The sequence below is a fragment of the Scyliorhinus torazame genome, chromosome 4 (assembly GCF_047496885.1).
Source record: "Scyliorhinus torazame isolate Kashiwa2021f chromosome 4, sScyTor2.1, whole genome shotgun sequence".
Lineage (NCBI taxonomy): Eukaryota > Metazoa > Chordata > Chondrichthyes > Carcharhiniformes > Scyliorhinidae > Scyliorhinus > Scyliorhinus torazame.
Window position 1 is genome coordinate 302,217,246 of NC_092710.1, and position 20,363 is coordinate 302,237,608.

Here is a 20,363-nt window from a genome sequence, read left to right on the forward strand (position 1 = left end):
ACCGTCTACAAGGCACAAGTCAGGAGTGTAATGGAATACTCTCCACTTGACTGGATGAGTGCAGCTCCAACAACACTCAAGAAACTCAAACACCTGGGATGCCGCAGTGGTTAGCACTGGGAATGTGGCGCTGAGGACCGGGATTCAAACTCCGGCCCTGGGTCACTGTCTGTATGTTTGCACATTCTCCCTATGTCTGCGTGGATTTCACCCCCACAACCCAAAGATGTGCAGGTTAGGTGGTTTGGCCACGCTAAACTGGCCCTTAATTAGAGAAAAAATAATTGGGCACTCTAAATTTATTTAAAAAAGAAACTCAAACATCATCCAGGACAAAGCAGCCCGCTTGATTGCTCCTCCTTCCACAACATTCAAACCCTCCACCACCGACAAACTGTGGCAGTCGTGTGCACCATCTACAAGATGCATTGCAGTAACTCCCCAAGGTTCCTTAGACAGAACCTTCCAAACCCATGACCACTACCACCTAGAAGGACAAGAGCAGCAGATACCTGGGAACCCCACCACCTGGAGGTTCCCTTCCAAGTCACTCACCATCTTGACTTGGGAATATATCGCCGTTCCTTCACTGTCGCTGGGGCAACATCCTGGAACTTCCTCCCTAACAGCACAGTGGGTGTACCTACACCTTGGACTACGGTAGTTTCAAGAAGGCAACTCACCACTGCCTTCTGAAATGCAATTGGGGACGGGCAATAAATGCTGGTCTAACCAGCGATGCCCACATCCCGTACATTAATTTTTACAAAATTTGTTGATATTTGCCAGCTGTACTAGAGCTGAGTATTTCCCCGTAATCAGCATCCACAAAAATTGTTAAGATTACCATTATTGATAACACATGGGCAGCACGGTAACACAGTGGTTAGCACAGTTGCTTCATAGCTCCAGGATCCCAGGTTCGATTCCTGGCTTGGGTCACTGTCTGTGTGGAGTCTGCACGTTCTCCCCGTGTCAGCGTGGGTTTCCTCCGGGTGCTCCGGTTTCCTCCCACAGTCCAGGGAGGTGGATTGGCGATGATAAATTGCCCTTGGTGTCCAAAAAGGTTAGGTGGGGTTACTGGGTTACGGGGATAGGGTGGAGGTGTGGACTTAAGTGGGGTACCCTTTCCAAGAACCGGTGCAAACTCGATGGGCTGAATGGCCTCCTTCTGCACTGTAAATTCTATGATTCTGTTGTTTTCAGTAGAAAACATGAGAAAAAGGAGCAGAAATAGACAGTGCAGCCCCTCTCCTCGGCTCCATCATTCGGTATGATCATGGCTTCAACTCCACTTTCCTGCCTGCTCCCCATAACCCTTGATTCCAAGAGAGAGACTAGAAATCTGTCTGTCTCTCGCCCATCAATCTAGCCCATGACGAACCATCCACAACCCTCGGGTAGAGAATGCCAAAGATTCACAACATTTGAGCAAAATAAATTCTTCTCCCCCTCAATCCTAAATGATCATCAGCTCCATATCCTGAAAATGTGTCTCCTTGTTCCCTAACCAAAAGAAGCCATGTTTCTGTGTCTACCCTGTCAAGTTCCTTCATATTGAATGTTTTAATGAGATCAGCTCATTCTCCTTAACTGCAGAGAAAATAGACCCAATTTACTCAGCTTCTCATCCTGGAACAACGCTTGCAACCCAGGGACCAAAATCTCTCCTTCCTTCAATTTGGTGACCAAAATTGTGCAGAGTTCAGGTGTGGTCTGAAAGCTCTGTACAATTGTAGCAAAACGTCCTTATTTTTGTGCCCCAGCCGCCTTGCAATAAAGGCCACCATGCCATTTGCTTTCCTGACTGCTTGCTGCACCTGCATCTTTTATATTTCTACTCCTGGTCGCATGTTATATTACCATTGGTAATATGTTGTATTCTTTGTCTTTTCTTCCAGAATGACCCGATGTGGTGTTGACAAAGAATATACCGATCAAAAGATTGAAACAAAACTAATTTATTATTACACTACTAATTAAATGAAGTTTGAACACTCTACTGAGCTACAGACGATAATAAATGACATTGAATCTGTCTTACAGTATTCTATATTCTATCTAGTCACTAACTACACTATGATTTAACCGTGTGCTATCTCTAATTAACATTCAATCTGCTCTAAGCTTCTCCTTGTGCTTCTCTTCATGCTCCTCCTTCCAGCTTCTCTCTATGCTTCTCCCAGAATTCCCTGAGAGGCTGTCTTAAATACAGAGATTTAGTAATGCCCTCTAGTGTTTGATTTACACAGAGATGTAACTATTAACCCATCACTAACCTGACTATATACCTATCACTACAGCATCCTTAACTGTTCCTTGTACAAGTACACATGTCTCTCAGCATCAGCATTTGTAAGTTTCACACCTTTTAAAAAAGTATTCTGCTTACCACCAAAGTGAATGGATGACCTCACATACTCCATTTGCTATCTTGTTGGCCCCTTTCTTAACCTGTCTACGTACATCTTTAATTTTTAAAAAAAAATGTTTTTTTAGTAATCTTTATCGTCACAAGTAGGCTTACATTAACACTGCAATGAAGTGACTGTGAAAATCTCCGAGTCGCCACATTCCGGCGCCTGTTCGGGTACATGGAGGGAGAATTCAGATTGTTCAAATTGCCTAACAGCACGTCTTTCAGGACTTGTGGGAGGAAACCGGAGCACCCGGAGGAAACCCATGCAGACTCTGGGTGAACGTGCAGACTCGGCACAGTGACCCAAGCCTGGAATCGAACCTGAGACCCTGATGCTGTGAAGCAACAATGCTAACCACTGTGCTACCGTGCTGCCTATACAGCCTCTTTGTGGCCTCCTCGGCTTGTATTTCTACCTAGCTTTTTCTCATCAGCAACTGTAGATACATTACTCTGTTTCTTCCTGGAAGTTATCAATATAAATTGTAACGTGCTGAGGCCCCAGCACTGATCCTTGCAGCACTCCACTATGGACAGCCTGACAACTTGAAAATGCTCCATTTATTCCGACTCGCCATTCATTAACTAATCCTCTATCCATGGGAATATATCATCATCTGTCCTCCTCTTTTCCCCCCCCCCCCCCAAAAAAAAAACTCCATGAGCCCCTGTGCATTAACATTTTGTGCGGCACCTTATCAGATGCCTTTTGAAAATCCAAATATGCTACCTCTGCTGGTTCCTCTTTATCTACCCTACTGGTTACATACCCCCCAAAAAAACCTCAATAAATTTGTCAAGCAGTTTTCTTTCTCAAGACCGTGTTCATTTCTTCTAATCATACTATGCTTTTCGAAACTGAATAGATTCCGGCACTTTCCTGATGACTGGTATTAGATTCATTGACCTTGAGTTTCTCATTCTCTCCCTCTTCCTCCCCTTCTCAAATAGTGGTGGACATCTGCTAGCTTCTAATCTGCTGGGCCCATTCCAGAATCTAGGAAATTCTGGGAAATCATAGCCAGCACATTCACTGGCTATTGTCCGGCTGTTCCAGCCAATTTGATTGGTCCAGTCTATGAAGTCCCCCACAGCTTTTGTTACAAAGCTCCAATAATTTCTTGTTGAATGCTCTGTCCAAATGGTGCATCTACTGTTAGGATGCCGATAAACTGCTCCCACCAGCATATTGTGGGGAAACAGGATCTGTTGAAGTATGTGGATTTTAAGCATTTCTTCCCAGCAAATTGTAATTTGGAGGTAGAAGAGGACCTTGTAGCTGCGGGTGAGGAATTTGATGTCGGTCAGGTCCTTCTTGGCAGTAGTTGACTGTAACACTTTTGCTTGGTCCTGTAGCTTGTTTGAGCTGCAAATGAGACTCTCAAAGATGAGGGGAATAAACCTTTTAATCTTGACTATTTTACAGTGAGAGTAGCATGTTTGTCTCCAAGAGACGTTTCATTTTGAAGACATGCGGTACCACCCTCTTACTGCAAGCACTGGAGCCCCTGTTGGAACTTGCTCGTGAGTACTGCGGCTTTGATTCCATTCAGGTAACTTTCAACTTTCTCTGGTCTTGTACTTGGCCCATGTTCGCATTAGGTGTGACTGGCAATTGAATTATTGAGCAGTTGGGCTGGCTTTACGAGAAATTGTGTAATGCAAATTGCTGGTGATGAATGTTTTGTAATGATTTAGCTCTAATAGTGTGATCTGGGTGTAAAATGGTATCATTAACGTGCTTCACAATTCGGAGATTCCCTACTTTAAATCCCTTAAATCACTTGTGCCCAAATTTTGAGTTTTCTGTCCAGACTCTAGAACCGTTTGACTGTAGCCAAGTGTTTAGTTTGAAACAGACAACCACACCTTTAACACCACGTTTCCTTCCTTCACTGGTGTTAAAGCAAGCAAGGGGCTGTGCTGGGAAAGTGCTGGACATTTGATTGCCAATTTTAGTCCAGTCAATGCTGATCTAACTATGTTTTGCAATTCATTTAATGGAAAACTGTGTCTTTTAATAAACAGGATTTCTTCTATTCCCGCAAAAACTTTGTGAAGCCAGCACATCAGGAATACCCACATAGGAACTTTCAGGAGGAGGTAGAATTTCTGGATATGATGTTCCCAAGTAAGTTCAGCTCAGCAGAAATTGTTAGAGATTTAATTCGCTGCGATGCTGAATCGTTTTACAATTTATGAATGTGCCTAATGTAGAGGACCACGGTGGAAGTCCACCAAGATGGCATGCAACGGTTTTAATGAATTTTTGCATGCTAGAGGTTGTGGAACAGAGTGGAGTGCATACGCCTTTTTCTAAATACCATCCATACCCCCCCCCCCCCCCCCAAGAAGTTGCTGACACTGCAGTTAAGTCTCCACTGTAATTTGAAGCGATTTCACCGCCCACGTCCCACAATCAAATTTTTTTTAATTGGAAAATAAAACCACTTCCATTTCAATCAATAATGTCCATGTACACCTGTAGTAGTCTATATTGTCCTGTTTCTTTGACTGGTAAAGACTCAACAATAGATTGTTATGGTAAAATAACAAGGCTTTATTTACGAAACAACTGCATGCAGTTTTGACTGAAACTTGAGGTTGGAGAGCAGTTACTACCACTGCCGATTCCTACTCAAGTCCGCGCTTTTACAGAAAAATCAGTTCAGTATTTATACATTATCATTATCGATTGCGTGACTACTCTTGGCAACGTATCAGGTGATGCAGGAGGAGGAGGAGGCCTCGGTGGAGGAGCTAAAGGGTAAGTGGAAGGAGGAGTTGGGTGAGGAGATTGATGAGGGGATGTGGGCGGATGCCTTGGGGAGGGTGAACTCTTCCTCCTCTTGCGCAAGGCTCAGCCTCATACAATTTAAGGTGCTGCATAAGGCTCACATGACCGGGGCAAGGATAAGCCGGTTCTTCGGGGGCGAGGGCAGGTGTGTTAGATGCTCAGGGAGCCCAGCAAATCACACCCACATGTTCTGGGCTTGCCCTGCGCTGGAGGACTTTTGGAAGGGTGTAGCGAGGACGGTATCGAGGGTGGTAAAAGAGGAGCCGGGAGTGCTGGAGGCGAAAGAGGCCGGTATTCTGGCCTTTGCATCCCTGGTAGCCCGGCAAAGGATTCTTCTTCAGTGGAAGGATGCGATGTCCCCAAGCGTGGAATCCTGGATCAGCGATATGGTGGGGTTTATTAAATTGGAGAGGGTGAAATTGGCCTTAAGGGGATCGGTGCAAGGGTTCTTCAGGCAGTGGCGGGGTTGGTTCGTTTTTCTTGAGTGGGTGTGTATTTTTGTCTTTGTGTTGATGAAGGCTGTTAATCTATTATTTATGTATATTGGGGGGGGGGTTCTTTTCTTTCTGTATTTTGTTGATATTTTGTGAAAATTTGAATAAAAATTATTTTTAAAAAAAAAGATTGCGTGACTACAGCTTAGTCAGGAATTCAATCGGAAGTAGAAACGGAATCAATGTCATAAACCTGCTGACCTGCTGATCTTCTCGGACTCTTTGTCTCATCCCTCATATCATTATCTTGTCCTTTGATAGAACATTAATAGGTCGGAGGAGACTCATCCATTCCTTAACTTGCCTTATTCATACCGCCCTGGGTTATGACGAATTAGCCTTATCAGAAATTACAGAGGTCAGGCATTTGGAAAAGCTTGATCTTCTCTGATCTTATTCATGCAGAATCAGCCTTATTGGTCTTACAAAGAGGTCTGGTACATTGAAATGGCTAGGTCAGCTTTTCTTACATTGTACCGAATAGTTGACCAGTTTTCCCTCATGCCATTACTTAATTCATACAACATCACACCAACATACGTTTATATAGCACCTTTTAACACAAAATATATTGCTCTGTATATCCCCATATAAAATATATAAAGTAAAATTTGACAATGTGCCACACCAGGTAATAGTAATACAGATGGCCCCAAGCTTGACAACAAGATACCTGCTCTCAGCCGGTAGTGAAAACAAATGTAATGCTGGTCTTCATTGCAAGAGGATGCAAGTGCAGGAGCAGGGATGTCTTGCTGCAATTATACAGGGCCTTGGTGACCATACCTAGAATGTTGCGTGCAGCTTTGGTCTCTTTATCTGAGGAAGGATGCTGTTGCTCTAGAGGAAGTGCAGCAAAGGTTTACCAGATTGATTCCTGGAATGGCAGGACTGTGACGTATGAGGTGAGATTGAGTCGGTTACGATTATATTCGCTGAGGTGGCACAGTGATGCAGTGGTTAGCACTGCTGCGTCATGACACCCGAGTTTGATCCCGGCTCTGGGTCACTGTCCATATGGAGTTTGCACATTCTTCCTGTGTCTGCGTGGGTCTCACCCGCACAACCCTAATATGCGGGGTAGGTGGATTGGCCACGCTAAATTGCCCCTTAATTGGGAAAAAAATGAATTGGTCACTTTAAATTAAAGAAAAGGATTATATTTGCTGGATTTTAGAAGAATGAGAGGGGATATCATAGAAACCTATTTCTAACAGCACTAGACTGGGTGGATGCAGGAAGGATTTTTCAATGGTGGGGGAGTCCAGAACCAGAGATCACAGTCTGAGGTTACAGGGTCGACCATTTAGAGCTGAGATGAGGAGAAATTTATCCACCCAGAGAATGGTGAGTCTGGAATTCACTACCACAGAAAGCAGTTGAGGCCAAAACATTGTGTGTTTTCATGAAAAAGTTAGATATAGCACTTTTGTGCTCAAGGGATCAAAGGATATCGGGGAAATAATAATATTTATTGTCACAAGTAAGCCTACATTAATACTGCAATGATGTTACTGTGGAAAAAACCCTCCTCGCCACATTCTGCCGCCTGTTAATAATCTTTATTGTCACAAGTAAGCTTACATTAACACTGCAATGAAGTTACTGTGAAAATCTCCTAGTCACATTCTGGCGCCTGTTCGGGTACACTGAGGGAGAATTCAAAATGTCCAAATGATCTAAAAGCGCGTCTTTCAGGACTTGTGGGAGGAAACCCACGGAGAACTAGGGAGAACATGCAGACTCCGCACAGACAGTGACCCAAGCCGAGAATCGAACCTGGGACCCTGGAGCTGTGAAGCAACAGGGCTAACTACTGTTCTACCGTGCCGCCCACAGGAACAGGTACTGAGTTGGATGATCAGCCATGACAATGAATGGTGGAGCAGGCTCAAAGGGCTGAACAACATACTTCTGCTATTTTCTAGTCTTCTAAGGCAGGCTTTAAGAAGAAGATCTTAAAAGAGGCAGAGAGGTTCAGGAAAAGAATTCCAGAGCTTAGGGCCTGAGCAGCTGTGGATATTGAATCTGATGATGTGGGAATGCCGGCGTTGGACTGGGGTGAGCTCAGTAAGAAGTCTTACAACACCAGGTTAAAGTCTAAAAGGTTTGTTTCGAATCACTAGCTTACAGAGCACTGCTCCTTCCTCAGGTAAATGTGAGCAGGAAGGAGCTGCCCTCCGAAAGCTAGTGATTTGAAATAAACCTGTTGGACTTTAACCTGATGTTGTAAGACTTCTTATTGAATCTGATGGTTGAGCAGTTAAAATCAGGGACTAGACGGGCAGCACGGTGGCACAGTGGTTAGAACTGCTGCCTCATGGTGCCAAGGTCCCTGGTTCAATCCCGGCCCCGGCTCACTGCCCGTGTGGAGTTTGCACATTCTCCCCCTGTCTGCGTGGGTCTCACCCCCACAACCCAAATATGTGCAGGGTAGGTGGATTGACCACGCTAAATTGTCCCTTAATTAACTAGCCCCTTCATTGAGGGGCAAAAAAAGAACTGGGCACTTTAAAATGTAAAATAAAATCGGGGACCAGAGTTAGATGAGTGCACCATGAGGGTTGTCAGGCTGCTGAAGATGGCTAAGAGTGGGAGGCATGAGGCCAGAGCATGGAGCAATTTGAAAAGGAGGATAACATTTTTGAAAGCAAGGCACTACTTAACCAGAAGGCAGTGTTGTCAGCAACCTCAGAGGGTGATGGGTGAATGGGACTGTCATGATATGCAGACACACACATAATGATATACAGACAAGCAGCTAATGGACACAGAGAACAGGACATGACCAATAAGCAGGCAGGACACTCAGGGGTGGGATCTGACTATAAAAGACACGAGGCACTCACACTGCGCATCTTTCCACTGATGAACATCTAGAGAGTCAGTCAAGGGTGTTGTTACAATCTCACACCTCCACCACGTGGCTAGGAGCTAGTCTGGTTCAGTCAGACAGAGTAACCACACTTAAGTTAGCAGAGAGGCAAACTCTCAGAGAACTGTGCTATTAGTTCAATAAACCTGATTGAACTAACTTCAAGGTCTGGAGTATCTTTCTGTTCTAGGCTGCATCCAGTTGCAGCCAGTGTTAGACCAGTGTACCTAACACGACAGGGACTTGCTTGAGTAAGGTCATGGGCAGCAGAGATTTGGGTGTCAAGTTTATGGAGGGAGGAATGGGGGAGGCTGGTCAGGAATGCCTTTGAATAATGAGGTCTACAGGTAACAAAAGCATGAATGAGAGTTTCAACAGATGAACTGACGCAGGGGTCAGGCGGTACTACAGAGCTGAAAATAAGCCATCCTGGTGATAGCATGGATGTGTGGTCAGTATCCCATCTCTGGGTCAAATATGGCAGGAAGACTGATTAGTCTGATTCAACCTCAGTTGCCAGGGTGTGGGATAGAGTCGCTGGCTTGGGAACAGAGTTTGCAGTGGGATAATGGCTTTGATCTTTCTGATATTTAATTGGAGGAAATTTATAATTCAGTACTAGATGCCAGACAAGTAGTTGATAATTTTGCAACAGTAGAGCTGTTGAGAGAGGTGGTTGAGGTAGAGCTGGATATCGTCCGCATACGTCAAACCAATGCTGCGTTTTCAGATGATGATGCCCGGGGGCAGCATGTTGATGGGAAATAGGGGGGTGTAAAGGACAGATCCTTTGGGGACATGATGGTTGGGATCAGGAACTAAAGCTATTGCAAATGATACTCTGCCTATGATTGGATAGGGAAAAATATAATCAGGCAAATACAGTGCCACCCAACTGGATGACCAGTTTGGAGGAGGATGTGGTCAACTTTAAAGTCTATAGGCAAGTTGAGAAGGAAAAGGAGGGACTTCCGGGTGCGGCGATGACCAGCTAAGCCACACGTTTCGGCAGCTCCCGGTGGAACGGACTTTTGGGCTCTTAATAAGAGCCCCAACGGCAATTTTAACGGCTAAAAGCACTGTGCGGTAAACCAGAAGGGAATCCCCCCTGGATACGGATGGAAAAAGGAGAGGAAAGTGGCCGGATTGCGGTGGATCCTTTAGAGCAGCGGCAAGGAAGGCAAGCAAGAACCAAGATGGCGTCGGAAGGTGGCAGTTTAATATGGGGCCCTGAACAACACGAGTTTTTGAAATGCTGCGTGGAAGAGCTTAAAAAGGAGATGAAGAAGGAGCTGTTGGCCCCGATATTACAGGCGATCGAAGGGCTAAAGGATGAGCAAAAGACCCAAGAGCGGGAGCTTCGGGTCGTGAAGGCAAAGCCTGCCGAGAACGAGGACAGGGCCTGGTTGTGAAGACGGTGATGCACGAGGCACACCATAAACGATGTGTGGAAAGATTGGAGGTGCTGGAGAATAACGCGAGGAGGAATAATTTAAGGATTCTTGGTCTTCCTGAAGGTGCAGAAGGAGCAGACGTCGGGGCATATGTGAGCACGATGGGCATATGTGAGCACGATGCTGCACTCGTTAATGGGAGCGGAGGCCCCGGCGGGTCCGCTGGAGGTGGAGGGAGCATACCGAGTGATGGCGCGAGGACCGAGAGCAGGAGAAATTCCTAGAGCCATAGTGGTGAGATTTCTCCGTTTTAAGGACAAAGAGATGGTCCTTAGATGGGCAAAGAAAACTCGGAGCAGTAGGTGGGAGAACGCGGTGATCCGCGTATATCAAGACTGGAGTGCGGAGGTGGCGAGAAGGAGGGCGAGCTTTAATCGGGCCAAGGCGGTGCTTCACAAAAAGAAGATAAAATTTGGAATGCTGCAACCGGCAAGACTGTGGGTCACATATCAAGGGAGGCACCACTACTTTGAGACGGCGGATGAGGCATGGACTTTTATTGTGGAAGAAAAACTGGAATAAGCGGGTTACTAAAAAAGAACGTTTGAAACAAAGTGGTGGGGCGAGTATGGGGGGCGAAGAGGGGGGAAAAAGGGGGGGAAAGATGAGTTTTATGTTATTAATCCTGCGATGCGGTAACTTTTCTCTCTTCCACAGGTGGTGGTGAAGGGAGGTGGAGGAGATGGGGCGTTGGCCATGGGGGGCGGGGCCAAAAGGGAAGCGCGGGCTTTGCTCCCGCGCTATGATAATCATGGCGGGAATAGGGAAGCAGGAAGGAAGGAGCGTCGCACGGTGCGAGCCGAGGTCACGGGGGGGGAAGCCGAGGTCGGCCAGAGTTTGCTGACTTCTGGGAGCAACATGGGAGGTGTAACTACGCTAGTGGGGGATCTAGCGGGGGGGGGGGGGGAGGGGGGAGTTACTGGGTTGCTGCTGCTGGGGAGAGGGGGGAGCTGGAATGGGGTGGGGTGGGCGGGGGGGGCGCCGCCTGGGGGGGACACAGCTGCGTGGGAACCGGGTGAGGAGCTGGAAGGGGCTGGCTAATCGACACGGGGGGGGGGGGGGGTAAAAAGCCCCCAACCCGGTTGATCATGTGGAATGGGCCGATAAAGAGGGCACGAGTACTCGCACACCTTAAGAAACTTAAGGCAGACGTGGTTATGTTACAAGAGACGCACTTGAAGCTTATAGACCAGGTTAGACTACGCAAAGGATGGGTGGGGCAGGTGTTTCATTCGGGGCTAGATGCGAAAAACAGGGGGGTGGCTATACTAGTGGGGAAGCGGGTTATGTTTGAGGCAAAGACCATAGTGGCGGATAGCGGGGGCAGATACGTGATGGTGAGTGGCAAATTACAGGGGGAGGCGGTGGTCTTGGTAAACGTATATGCCCCGAACTGGGATGATGCCAATTTTATGAGGCGCATGCTAGGACGCATCCTCCGCGGACCTAGAGGTGGGAAAGTTGGTAATGGGGGGAGATTTTAATACGGTGCTGGAGCCAGGGCTGGACAGGTCGAGATCCAGGACTGGAAGGAGGCCGGCTGCAGCCAAGGTGCTTAAAGATTTTATGGAGCAGATGGGAGGAGTAGACCCGTGGAGATTTAGCAGACCTAGGAGTAAGGAGTTTTCGTTTTTCTCCTATGTCCACAAAGTTTATTCGCGAATAGACTTTTTTGTTTTGGGAAGGGCGTTGATCCCGAAGGTGAGGGGGACGGAGTATACGGCTACAGCCATTTCGGATCACGCTCCACATTGAGTAGACTTGGAGATAGGGGAGGAAACAGGAGGGCGCCCACCCTGGAGAATGGACATGGGACTAATGGCAGATGAAGGGGTGTATCTAAGGGCGAGGGGGTGCATTGAAAAATACTTGGAACTCAATGATAACGGGGAGGTCCAGGTGGGAGTGGTCTGGGAGGCGCTGAAGGCAGTGGTTAGAGGGGAGCTGATATCAATAAGGGCACATAAAGGAAAGCAGGAGAGTAGGGAACGGGAGCGGTTGCTGCAAGAACTTCTGAGGGTGGACAGGCAATATGCGGAGGCACCGGAGGAGGGACTGTACAGGGAAAGGCAAAGGCTACACGTAGTATTTGACTTGCTGACAACGGGTACTGCAGAAGCACAGTGGAGGAAGGCACAGGGTGTACAGTATGAGTATGGGGAGAAGGCGAGCAGGTTGCTGGCCCATCAATTGAGGAAAAGGGGAGCAGCGAGGGAAATAGGGGGGATGAGGAAGGAGAGATAGAGCGGAGAGAGTGAATGGAGTGTTCAAGGCATTCTATAAAAGATTATTCGAAGCTCGGCCCCTGGATGGGAAGGAGAGAATGATGTGCTTCCTGGACCGGCTGGAATTTCCTAAGGTGGAGGAGCAGGAGAGGGTGGGACTGGGAGCACAGATCGAGATAGAGGAAGTAGTGAAAGGAATTAGGAGTATGCAGGCGGGGAAGGCACCGGGACCGGATGGATTTCCAGTCGAATTTTATAGGAAATATGTGGACTTGCTTGCCCCGATACTGATGAGAACCTTTTAATGAGGCGAAGGAAAGGGGACAGCTGCCCCCGACTATGTCGGAGGAAACGATATCGCTTCTCCTAAAGAAGGAAAAAGACCCGCTGCAATTTCCCTCCTAAATGTAGACGCTAAGATTCTGACCAAGGTAATGGCAATGAGGATAGAGGATTGTGTCCCGGGGGTAGTCCATGAAGACCAAACTGGGTTTGTGAAGGGGAGACAGCTGAATACGAATATACGGAGGCAGCTAAGGGTAATGATGATGCCCCCACCAGAGGGGGAAGCGGAGATAGTGGTGGCGATGGATTCCGAGAAAGCATTGGATAGAGTGGAGTGGGATTATTTGTGGGAGGTGTTGAGGAGATTTGGCTTTGGAGATGAGTATATTAGATGGGTACAGCTGCTGTATAGGGCCCCGATGGCGAGCGTGGTCACGAATGGACGGGGGTCTGCGTATTTTCGGCTCCATAGAGGGACGAGGCAGGGATGTCCTCTGTCCCCGTTACTGTTTGCACTGGCGATTGAGCCCCTGGCAATAGCATTGAGGGGTTCCAGGAAGTGGAGGGGAGTACTCAGGGGAGGAGAGGAACACCGGGTATCTCTTTACGCGGACGATTTATTGGTGTATGTGGTGGAGCCGGTGGAGGGGATGCCAGAGATAATGCGGATACTTGGGGAGTTTGGAGAATTTTCAGGATATAAGCTGAACATGGGGAAAAGTGAGCTGTTTGTGGTGCATCCAGGGGAGCAGAGCAGAGAAATAGAGGACTTACCGCTGAGGAAGGTAACAAGGGACTTTCGCTACTTGGGGATCCAGATAGCCAAGAATTGGGGTACATTGCATAGGTTAAATTTAACGCGGTTGGTGGAACAGATGGAGGAAGACTTCAAGAGATGGGACATGGTATCCCTGTCACTGGCAGGGAGTGTACAAGCGGTTAAAATGGTGGTCCTCCCGAGATTCCTCTTTGTGTTTCAGTGCCTCCCGGTGGTGATCACGAAGGCTTTTTTCAAAAGGATTGAGAAGAGTATCATGAGTTTTGTGTGGGCCGGGAAGACCCCGAGAGTGAGGAAGGGATTTTTGCAGCGTAGTAGGGATAGGGGGGGGCTGGCGCTACCGAGCCTGAGTGAGTACTACTGGGCCGCCAACATCTCAATGGTATGTAAGTGGATGGGAGAAGAGGAGGGAGCGGCGTGGAAGAGATTGGAGAAGGCGTCCTGTAGGGGGACTTGCCTACAAGCCATGGTGACGGCGCCGTTGCCGTTCTCACCGAAGAAATACACAAGCCCGGTGGTGGTGGCTACTCTGAAAATTTGGGGGCAATGGAGACGGCATAGGGGAAAGACGGGAGCCTCGGTGTGGTCCCCGATAAGAAATAATCATAGGTTTTCTCCGGGGAGAATGGATGGGGGATTTGGAACATGGCAAAGGGCAGGAGTAACACAATTGAGAGATCTGTTTGTAGATGGGACGTTTGCAAGTCTGGGAGCGCTGACCGAAAAATATGGGTTGCCCCAAGGGAATGCATTCCGGTGTATGCAACTGAGGGCTTTTGCGAGGCAACAGGTGAGGGAATTCCCGCAGCTTCCGACGCAGGAGGTGCAGGACAGAGTGATCTCAAAGACATGGGTGGGGGACGGTAAGGTATCAGACATATGTAGGGAAATGAGGGATGAGGGGTAGATGAGCTGAAAGGGAAATGGGAAGAAGAGCTGGGGGTGGAGATTGAGGAGGGGCTGTGGGCTGATGCCCTAAGTAGGGTAAACTCATCGTCCTCGTGTGCCAGGCTAAGCCTGATACAATTTAAGGTGTTACACAGGGCGCATATGACAGGAGCACGGCTCAGTAAATTTTTTGGAGTAGAGGATAGGTGTGCGAGATGCTCGAGAAGCCCAGCGAATCACACCCACATGTTCTGGTCATGTCCGGCACTACAGGGGTTTTGGGTGGGGGTGACAAAGGTGTTTTCGAAGGTGGTGGGGGTCCAGGTCGAACCAAGCTGGGGGTTGGCTAGATTTGGGGGTTGCAGAAGAGCCGGGAGTGCAGGAGGCAAAAGAGGCTGATGTTTTGGCCTTTGCGTCCCTAGTAGCCCGGCGCAGGATACTGTTGATGTGGAAGGAAGCCAAGCCCCCGGGTGTGGAGACCTGGATAAATGATATGGCAGGGTTTATAAAGCTGGAACGGATTAAGTTAGTCCTAAGGGGATCGGCTCAAGGGTTCACCAGGCGGTGGCAACCGTTCGTCGAATACCTCACAGAAAGAGGGAGTGGAAAAGAAAAAGACAGCAGCAGCAACCCGGGGGGGGGGGGGGGGGGGGGGGGGGGAACAGAGGGATTCTCAGCGATGTTAAGATATAAGTATATAAGTATAATATGTATAGGTTGTTGTTATAGATAATTGTATATTGGACTGTTAAAACATATTTTTGGAGAATATTTATCTGGGACAAGGCACTTGCCATTTAGTTCTGTTTTTGTTTATATATTATTTATTTCTTGTTTATAAAACTGGCCATTGTTATTTATATTGTGATATTACTGTTTAAAGGATACACAATGTACTGTGATGGTTGGCCAAAAATTTTCAATAAAATATTTATTTTTTAAAAAGAGAAGGAAAAGGAGGGACGGTTTGCCTTTGTCACAATGGCATAGGGTGCAATTTATTGAGAGATGTTTTGATTCAGTAACGGAGGCAAAAACTGATTGGGGAAATTAGTTTTGGGAAAGGTCAGCATGGATTTAGAAGGTGGCAATGTGCTCAAGGTCTTTGGAGAGGAAAGGGGTTGGGTGTGGGGATAGTGAGGTTCAAGGATTAGTCAAATATTACGTCAGAAATAGCATGAATCAATGCCGAGTTGACCTTGCCCTTTACCAGGATGACATTTTTCCCATTTTCCCCACCAAACATCCGGTGGTCTGTGAGAGATAGAACAAAGAACAATACAGCACAGAAACAGGCCCTTCGGTCCTCCAAGCTTGGACCGGTGAGATACTGAGGAACGGGGCAGATTTAGAGACAGTTTTGTACTATCGGCCCATGTATGCCAGAAATGAGTTCATATTTGGTTGCTGTTGCCAGCAGAAGGGGATTTTATCCAAAAATTAAACACAGAAATTAAAGGTCATTGTCTGACTATAACTTCCATCGACCCTAATTGTATCCTCCCCCCGCCTTCCAGATTTGAACTCATAAGATTGTCCAAATCTGTTTTGGATTTCCTTTCATCAGTTTATTTCCAAGGAAGAGAACTTGCAATAAAAACAGAAAAGGCTGGAAATACCCAGCAGGTCAGGCAACATTTGTGAAGAGAAAAGCTGTTAAATTTTCAGGTCCATTCTGATGAAAGGTCACAGACCTTTCACTCTTCAGATATTTCCAGCATTTTCTGCGGTTTCTTATTATTTTCAGCATCTTCGGTATTTTCCTTTTCAAACTGGCAGTAGTTGAGACTTCTATAGTCTATTTCTTCAATTCCTGCCTGCTTCCAAAATGGAAAATCTTGAGGTAACTTGCAACCACATGCGAATCTTGCTTCGTGTTCCAGTTCAGAGTAATCGGCAAAGTAGTTTGCTTGTTTTTGAAGTTGAAAATCCAAGATTATAGTCGTGAGATGGTCTCTAACTGGAAATTTTTATTCAATACCAGATGGGGCGGCCTATTGCATGGGACGTATGAATTCTGATTGCTGGTAAGATGCTTTGTTTTTGCAAATTTCTTATGAACATGGATCTAATGCTTCTGTCTTTACCTTTTACCACAATTGTTTTACCCGAATCAAGAATATTTTTAAGGCAGAGCTGGATAGATTGTTGGTTAACAAGGGGGTGAAAGGTTATCAGGGGTAGGCAGGAATGTGGGGTTGAAGTTGCCATCAGATCAGCTACAAACTTATTGAATGGCGGAGCAGACTCGAAGGACCGGGTGGGCTGCTCCTCCTAATTCGTATGTCCATCTGAGATGTTTCCGAGAAATGCCATCAGAGCAAAGGAAATAACAGCACAAGAACAATTTTAGCAATAATCAAAATATGGAATTCTGAGCTCCTTTGGTTATTTTGATGTGAAGTGAATTAACCCTCGGTTAGTTACAGGAGAGCACAGACTGTACCCAGCCTAATGTAAACTGATAGTTTTATTGCGCCTCAGAATTCTAATTTAAATTTTTCTGACTTGGTGTTGGAAGTCAGTCCATTACTAACAACCAGGCGATAATCACAGTCACACTTCATTCTGGATGGACTGTAAGCTGAAATAAATTTAAGAATGATCAGATTAGGCCCGAACAATTTGCATTTTTAAAAGTAGGGAACTTCTGAAAATGAAATTCCAAAAATTGGTCAAGTATGTAAACCTTGGGGCGGCATGGCGGCGCAATGGTTAGCACTGCTGCTGACGGCGCTGAGGACAAATCAGTTGTGGTCTAATTGGGAGCTTCATTATTGTGTCATAAGAAGTTCATTTTGCAATGTACAGAAATCAGTTGTGTAATTTTAAGGGTGACGGTTCATTCGTGCAAATATTGTCCTTTGTTTGATCCAGGTATCTTTACACTCTGGATGTGCCAGAGGATAGTGGGATCAAACAGCCGGATCAGACACTTGAAATTCTGATGAGCGAGCTTGATCCAGCTGTCATGGACCAGTTCTTCATGAAAGATGGTGTTACTGTAAATGATGTCACTCGAGTAAGTACTAAATTAACTTGTAAAGTGTAAAAATAAATTGTTTATAAAAAATTATGAAGTTTTAAACATGGTGTCTTTTTTTTTTTAAGATGAGTGGAATTCGTGACCTGATACCAGGTTCAGTCATTGATGCCACATTGTTCGATCCTTGTGGGTATTCGATGAACGGAATGAAAGTGGATGTAAGTTTGTGCCCTGTCTTTAACCGTACAGTGAGATGCCAAGGCAGGGCTGTCTAAGTTGGCCATCAATCAGTACAGCTCCTGAGTGGGGGTGCACTGCTGCAAAGATAGGTTATGTTTTTGTTTCCAGGACTAATAACTTGTATAGCTGAAGGATTAAAAATATCTGCTTTTAGTTCAATTTTTTTATAAATAAGGTGGATTCATCCAAAATAAGAGAAGCTGTGAGCTCTCCTTCTGGATGTAATCGGTGTGGAATGATTGTACAGGAAGGTGAATACTGGGAAACAGTCACCTCTGGTGGACCAAAACTGGTATTGACTGAAGTCCGGTTTCTGATTATCTGTTCCTCTTTGACTTGGGTGGAGTGGGAAATCGAATATGAGGCAAAGGTAATCAGTGGTTTGGTCCTTTATCTTTTTCAGGTGGCTATTGTATATACTTCCTTGCCAGAGTGGCAGATGGCATTACCAGGTCATGAGTTTGCCTTGGATTATCGTATAAGCACTCAAAGGTTGCCAGCATTGATTAATGAGAATCAGTGGTGATGTGTCTTTTGGTTAAGAGCGATGCATTCAGTGAAGATCAATAACGATTACTTATGCACATCTCAATGAAGTGAGCTGAGGCTGCCTTTAGATGTGCTGTGTAATCTGTTCGAGGTTTACATACTTTTTTAAAACTAAATTTAGACTACCCAATTATTTTTTTCCAATTAAGGAGCAATTTATTGTGGCCAGTCCACCTACCCCGCACATCTTTGGGCTGTGGGGGTGAGACCCACGCAGACATGGGGAGAATGTGCAAACTCCACACGGACCGGGGCTGGGATCGAACGCGAGTCCTCAGCCCCGTCGGCAGCAGTGCTAACCATTGCGCCGCCATGCCGCCCCAAGGTTTACATACTTGACCAATTTTTGGAATTTCATTTTCGGAAGTTCCCTACTTTTATAAATGCAAATTGTTCGAGCCTAGTCTGATCATTCTTAAATTTATTTCAGCTTGCAGTCCATCAGAAACTTGAGGTTTATCGTGTGCTGCGAGCAGCAGTTGCGTATTACAAATTAAAACCGTTTGTTTATTTAGATTATGATTTACTGAACTTCAAAGTAAATGAACATTCACACCTTATGTTTCCTGATCTTGTGGATGGTACAGCTACAAAATGGCCTGCTCAATCACAAGATGTGCCTTGCCTGAATGCTAAAATCCTACTTGGCTGCAGTGTACAGTGCTCTAACTTTGTCTATCCTACCATAATTTAATTTATTTTCCTAGATTGGAAGGATCTTTCTCTTTGAAGCTACAGGGCAGGTACTTTAAATAGATTTACCTCTCGGATCTCCTGGATTAACCCAAGAATGCTAACACCTTTTAATCTAAATAGTAGCTCCTGATTCCTTCACTCTTCTCCCTCCCTCAAACAGGGAGAGCTTGGCCACCTATGCTGAAAGCTGGTTTGAGTTCCACTGCATAGACTCTTCTTTGCAACATCTTTAATGTTTCTGTTTTTAACGTCTTAGCTGGCTGAACTTATCAGGTGTGTATAAATGGAATGTTTTTATTATTTCCCACATGAAGATTTGGAGATCTCTAATTCCTGAAAGAAAAACAGGAATATTCAGTTTGGGATCTGGTCGAAATATTGACATGTGTTGCAATCTGTTTTCCCTGCCCCCTCCCTATGCCCTTCCCGAGCAGGTTTTAAATTTCACTCGGCATGTCGTGTGCATTTCAGGACCACTGATCGAAGCATGGCATAATGACGTATTGATAATGGAGAAACATTTAGCTTTGGCTTTGGAATCTCTGCTATGGAAGCACCAAAGACAGCTGAAACAAGTCATTAAATGCTGTAATCTTGCTTTATCTTTTTAGGGGACTTACTGGACAATTCACATCACCCCAGAACCAGACTTCTCCTATGTTAGTTTTGAGACTAACTTGGCGCAGACCTCCTACGACGATCTAATCAAAAAAGTTGTAGATGTCTTCAAGCCAGGGAAATTTGTCACAACCCTTTTTGTTAACCAGGTGAGATTCTAGGTCTTGTTGTAAAACTAAGTTGGTATAACATCAAGCTGCTGCATGCTAGGAATCTGCGATAATATCAAAAAACGCAGGAAGTGCTCAGCAGGCTGCCAGCATCTGTGCCGAGAGAAAACAAAGGTTTCAGATAGATGAACTTTTGTTGGAAGAAGACTGGGGGGTGTCCTCATGTTTTTTGCACTTGACTATGTACGGTCGAATCCCAGCATGGCAGTCTGAGAGTTTGACATCACTTATTATTCTTAATCTGAAAGTAAAAAGCTATGTCAGTGTAAGTGACATTGAAGCTGTTGGGTCGCTGTAGACAAAATTACAGCTAGTTCAATCATGCCTGCTGTCTCTACCAAGTCTAGTTTATGTGATGTACAGACCAACGCCAATGTGGCTACCTCTCAGCTGCTCTCTGAAGTGGCCGAGCAAACCATTCGGTTGCATTGAATTGCTGATCTTCCCAGTGACACTCGTATCCCAAGAATGAAGGCATTATTCTTAAGCAGAGCTTAAGCAAAGTTATTCTTCCAAATAACTGCTTTCTGCAAACATCTGAGTTGGTGAAATGTTCAGAATTTTGAAGTTCTGACAAGTTTAAAAACTTCACAGCAACATCTGTAAAAGTGTAATGTTCCTAGACTAGTGATTCGGAGCCTTCAGTTCAAATCCTAATACAAAAGCTGGGGGAATTTAAGTTCAATTAAATCAATCTGGGATTAAAAAAAACAAGTCTCACTGGCGATGACCATGAAACTCCCATCTTGTTAATTTTATTTATTTGTACACCAGATGTGGGGGTCACTGGCCAGGGCAGGATTTATTGTCCATCCCTAATTACCCTTAGTGGGTCTTGAACCGTTACAGAGTAGGTGGAAGCATGTGATGTAGGTAAATCCACAGTTAT

At 45.8% G+C, this 20,363-nt stretch overlaps 1 protein-coding gene across 5 annotated transcripts in view; it reads left to right on the forward strand.

Moving 5' to 3' along the window:
- The window catches only part of amd1 (adenosylmethionine decarboxylase 1), an 82,116-nt gene that overhangs the window by 52,510 nt on the left and 9,243 nt on the right, over nucleotides 1-20,363 (forward strand). For 3 of the 5 annotated variants that reach the window (XM_072500025.1, XM_072500028.1, XM_072500030.1), the window contains 7 exons: nucleotides 3,846-3,972; nucleotides 4,448-4,550; nucleotides 16,200-16,242; nucleotides 17,093-17,237; nucleotides 17,327-17,419; nucleotides 18,698-18,733; nucleotides 19,298-19,453. In XM_072500025.1, the coding sequence (XP_072356126.1) occupies nucleotides 3,846-3,972; nucleotides 4,448-4,550; nucleotides 16,200-16,242; nucleotides 17,093-17,237; nucleotides 17,327-17,419; nucleotides 18,698-18,733; nucleotides 19,298-19,453 (703 nt within the window). The remainder of the gene's footprint in view (nucleotides 1-3,845; nucleotides 3,973-4,447; nucleotides 4,551-16,199; nucleotides 16,243-17,092; nucleotides 17,238-17,326; nucleotides 17,420-18,697; nucleotides 18,734-19,297; nucleotides 19,454-20,363) is intronic. The other 2 variants (XM_072500027.1, XM_072500029.1) reach the window with 1 other exon arrangement.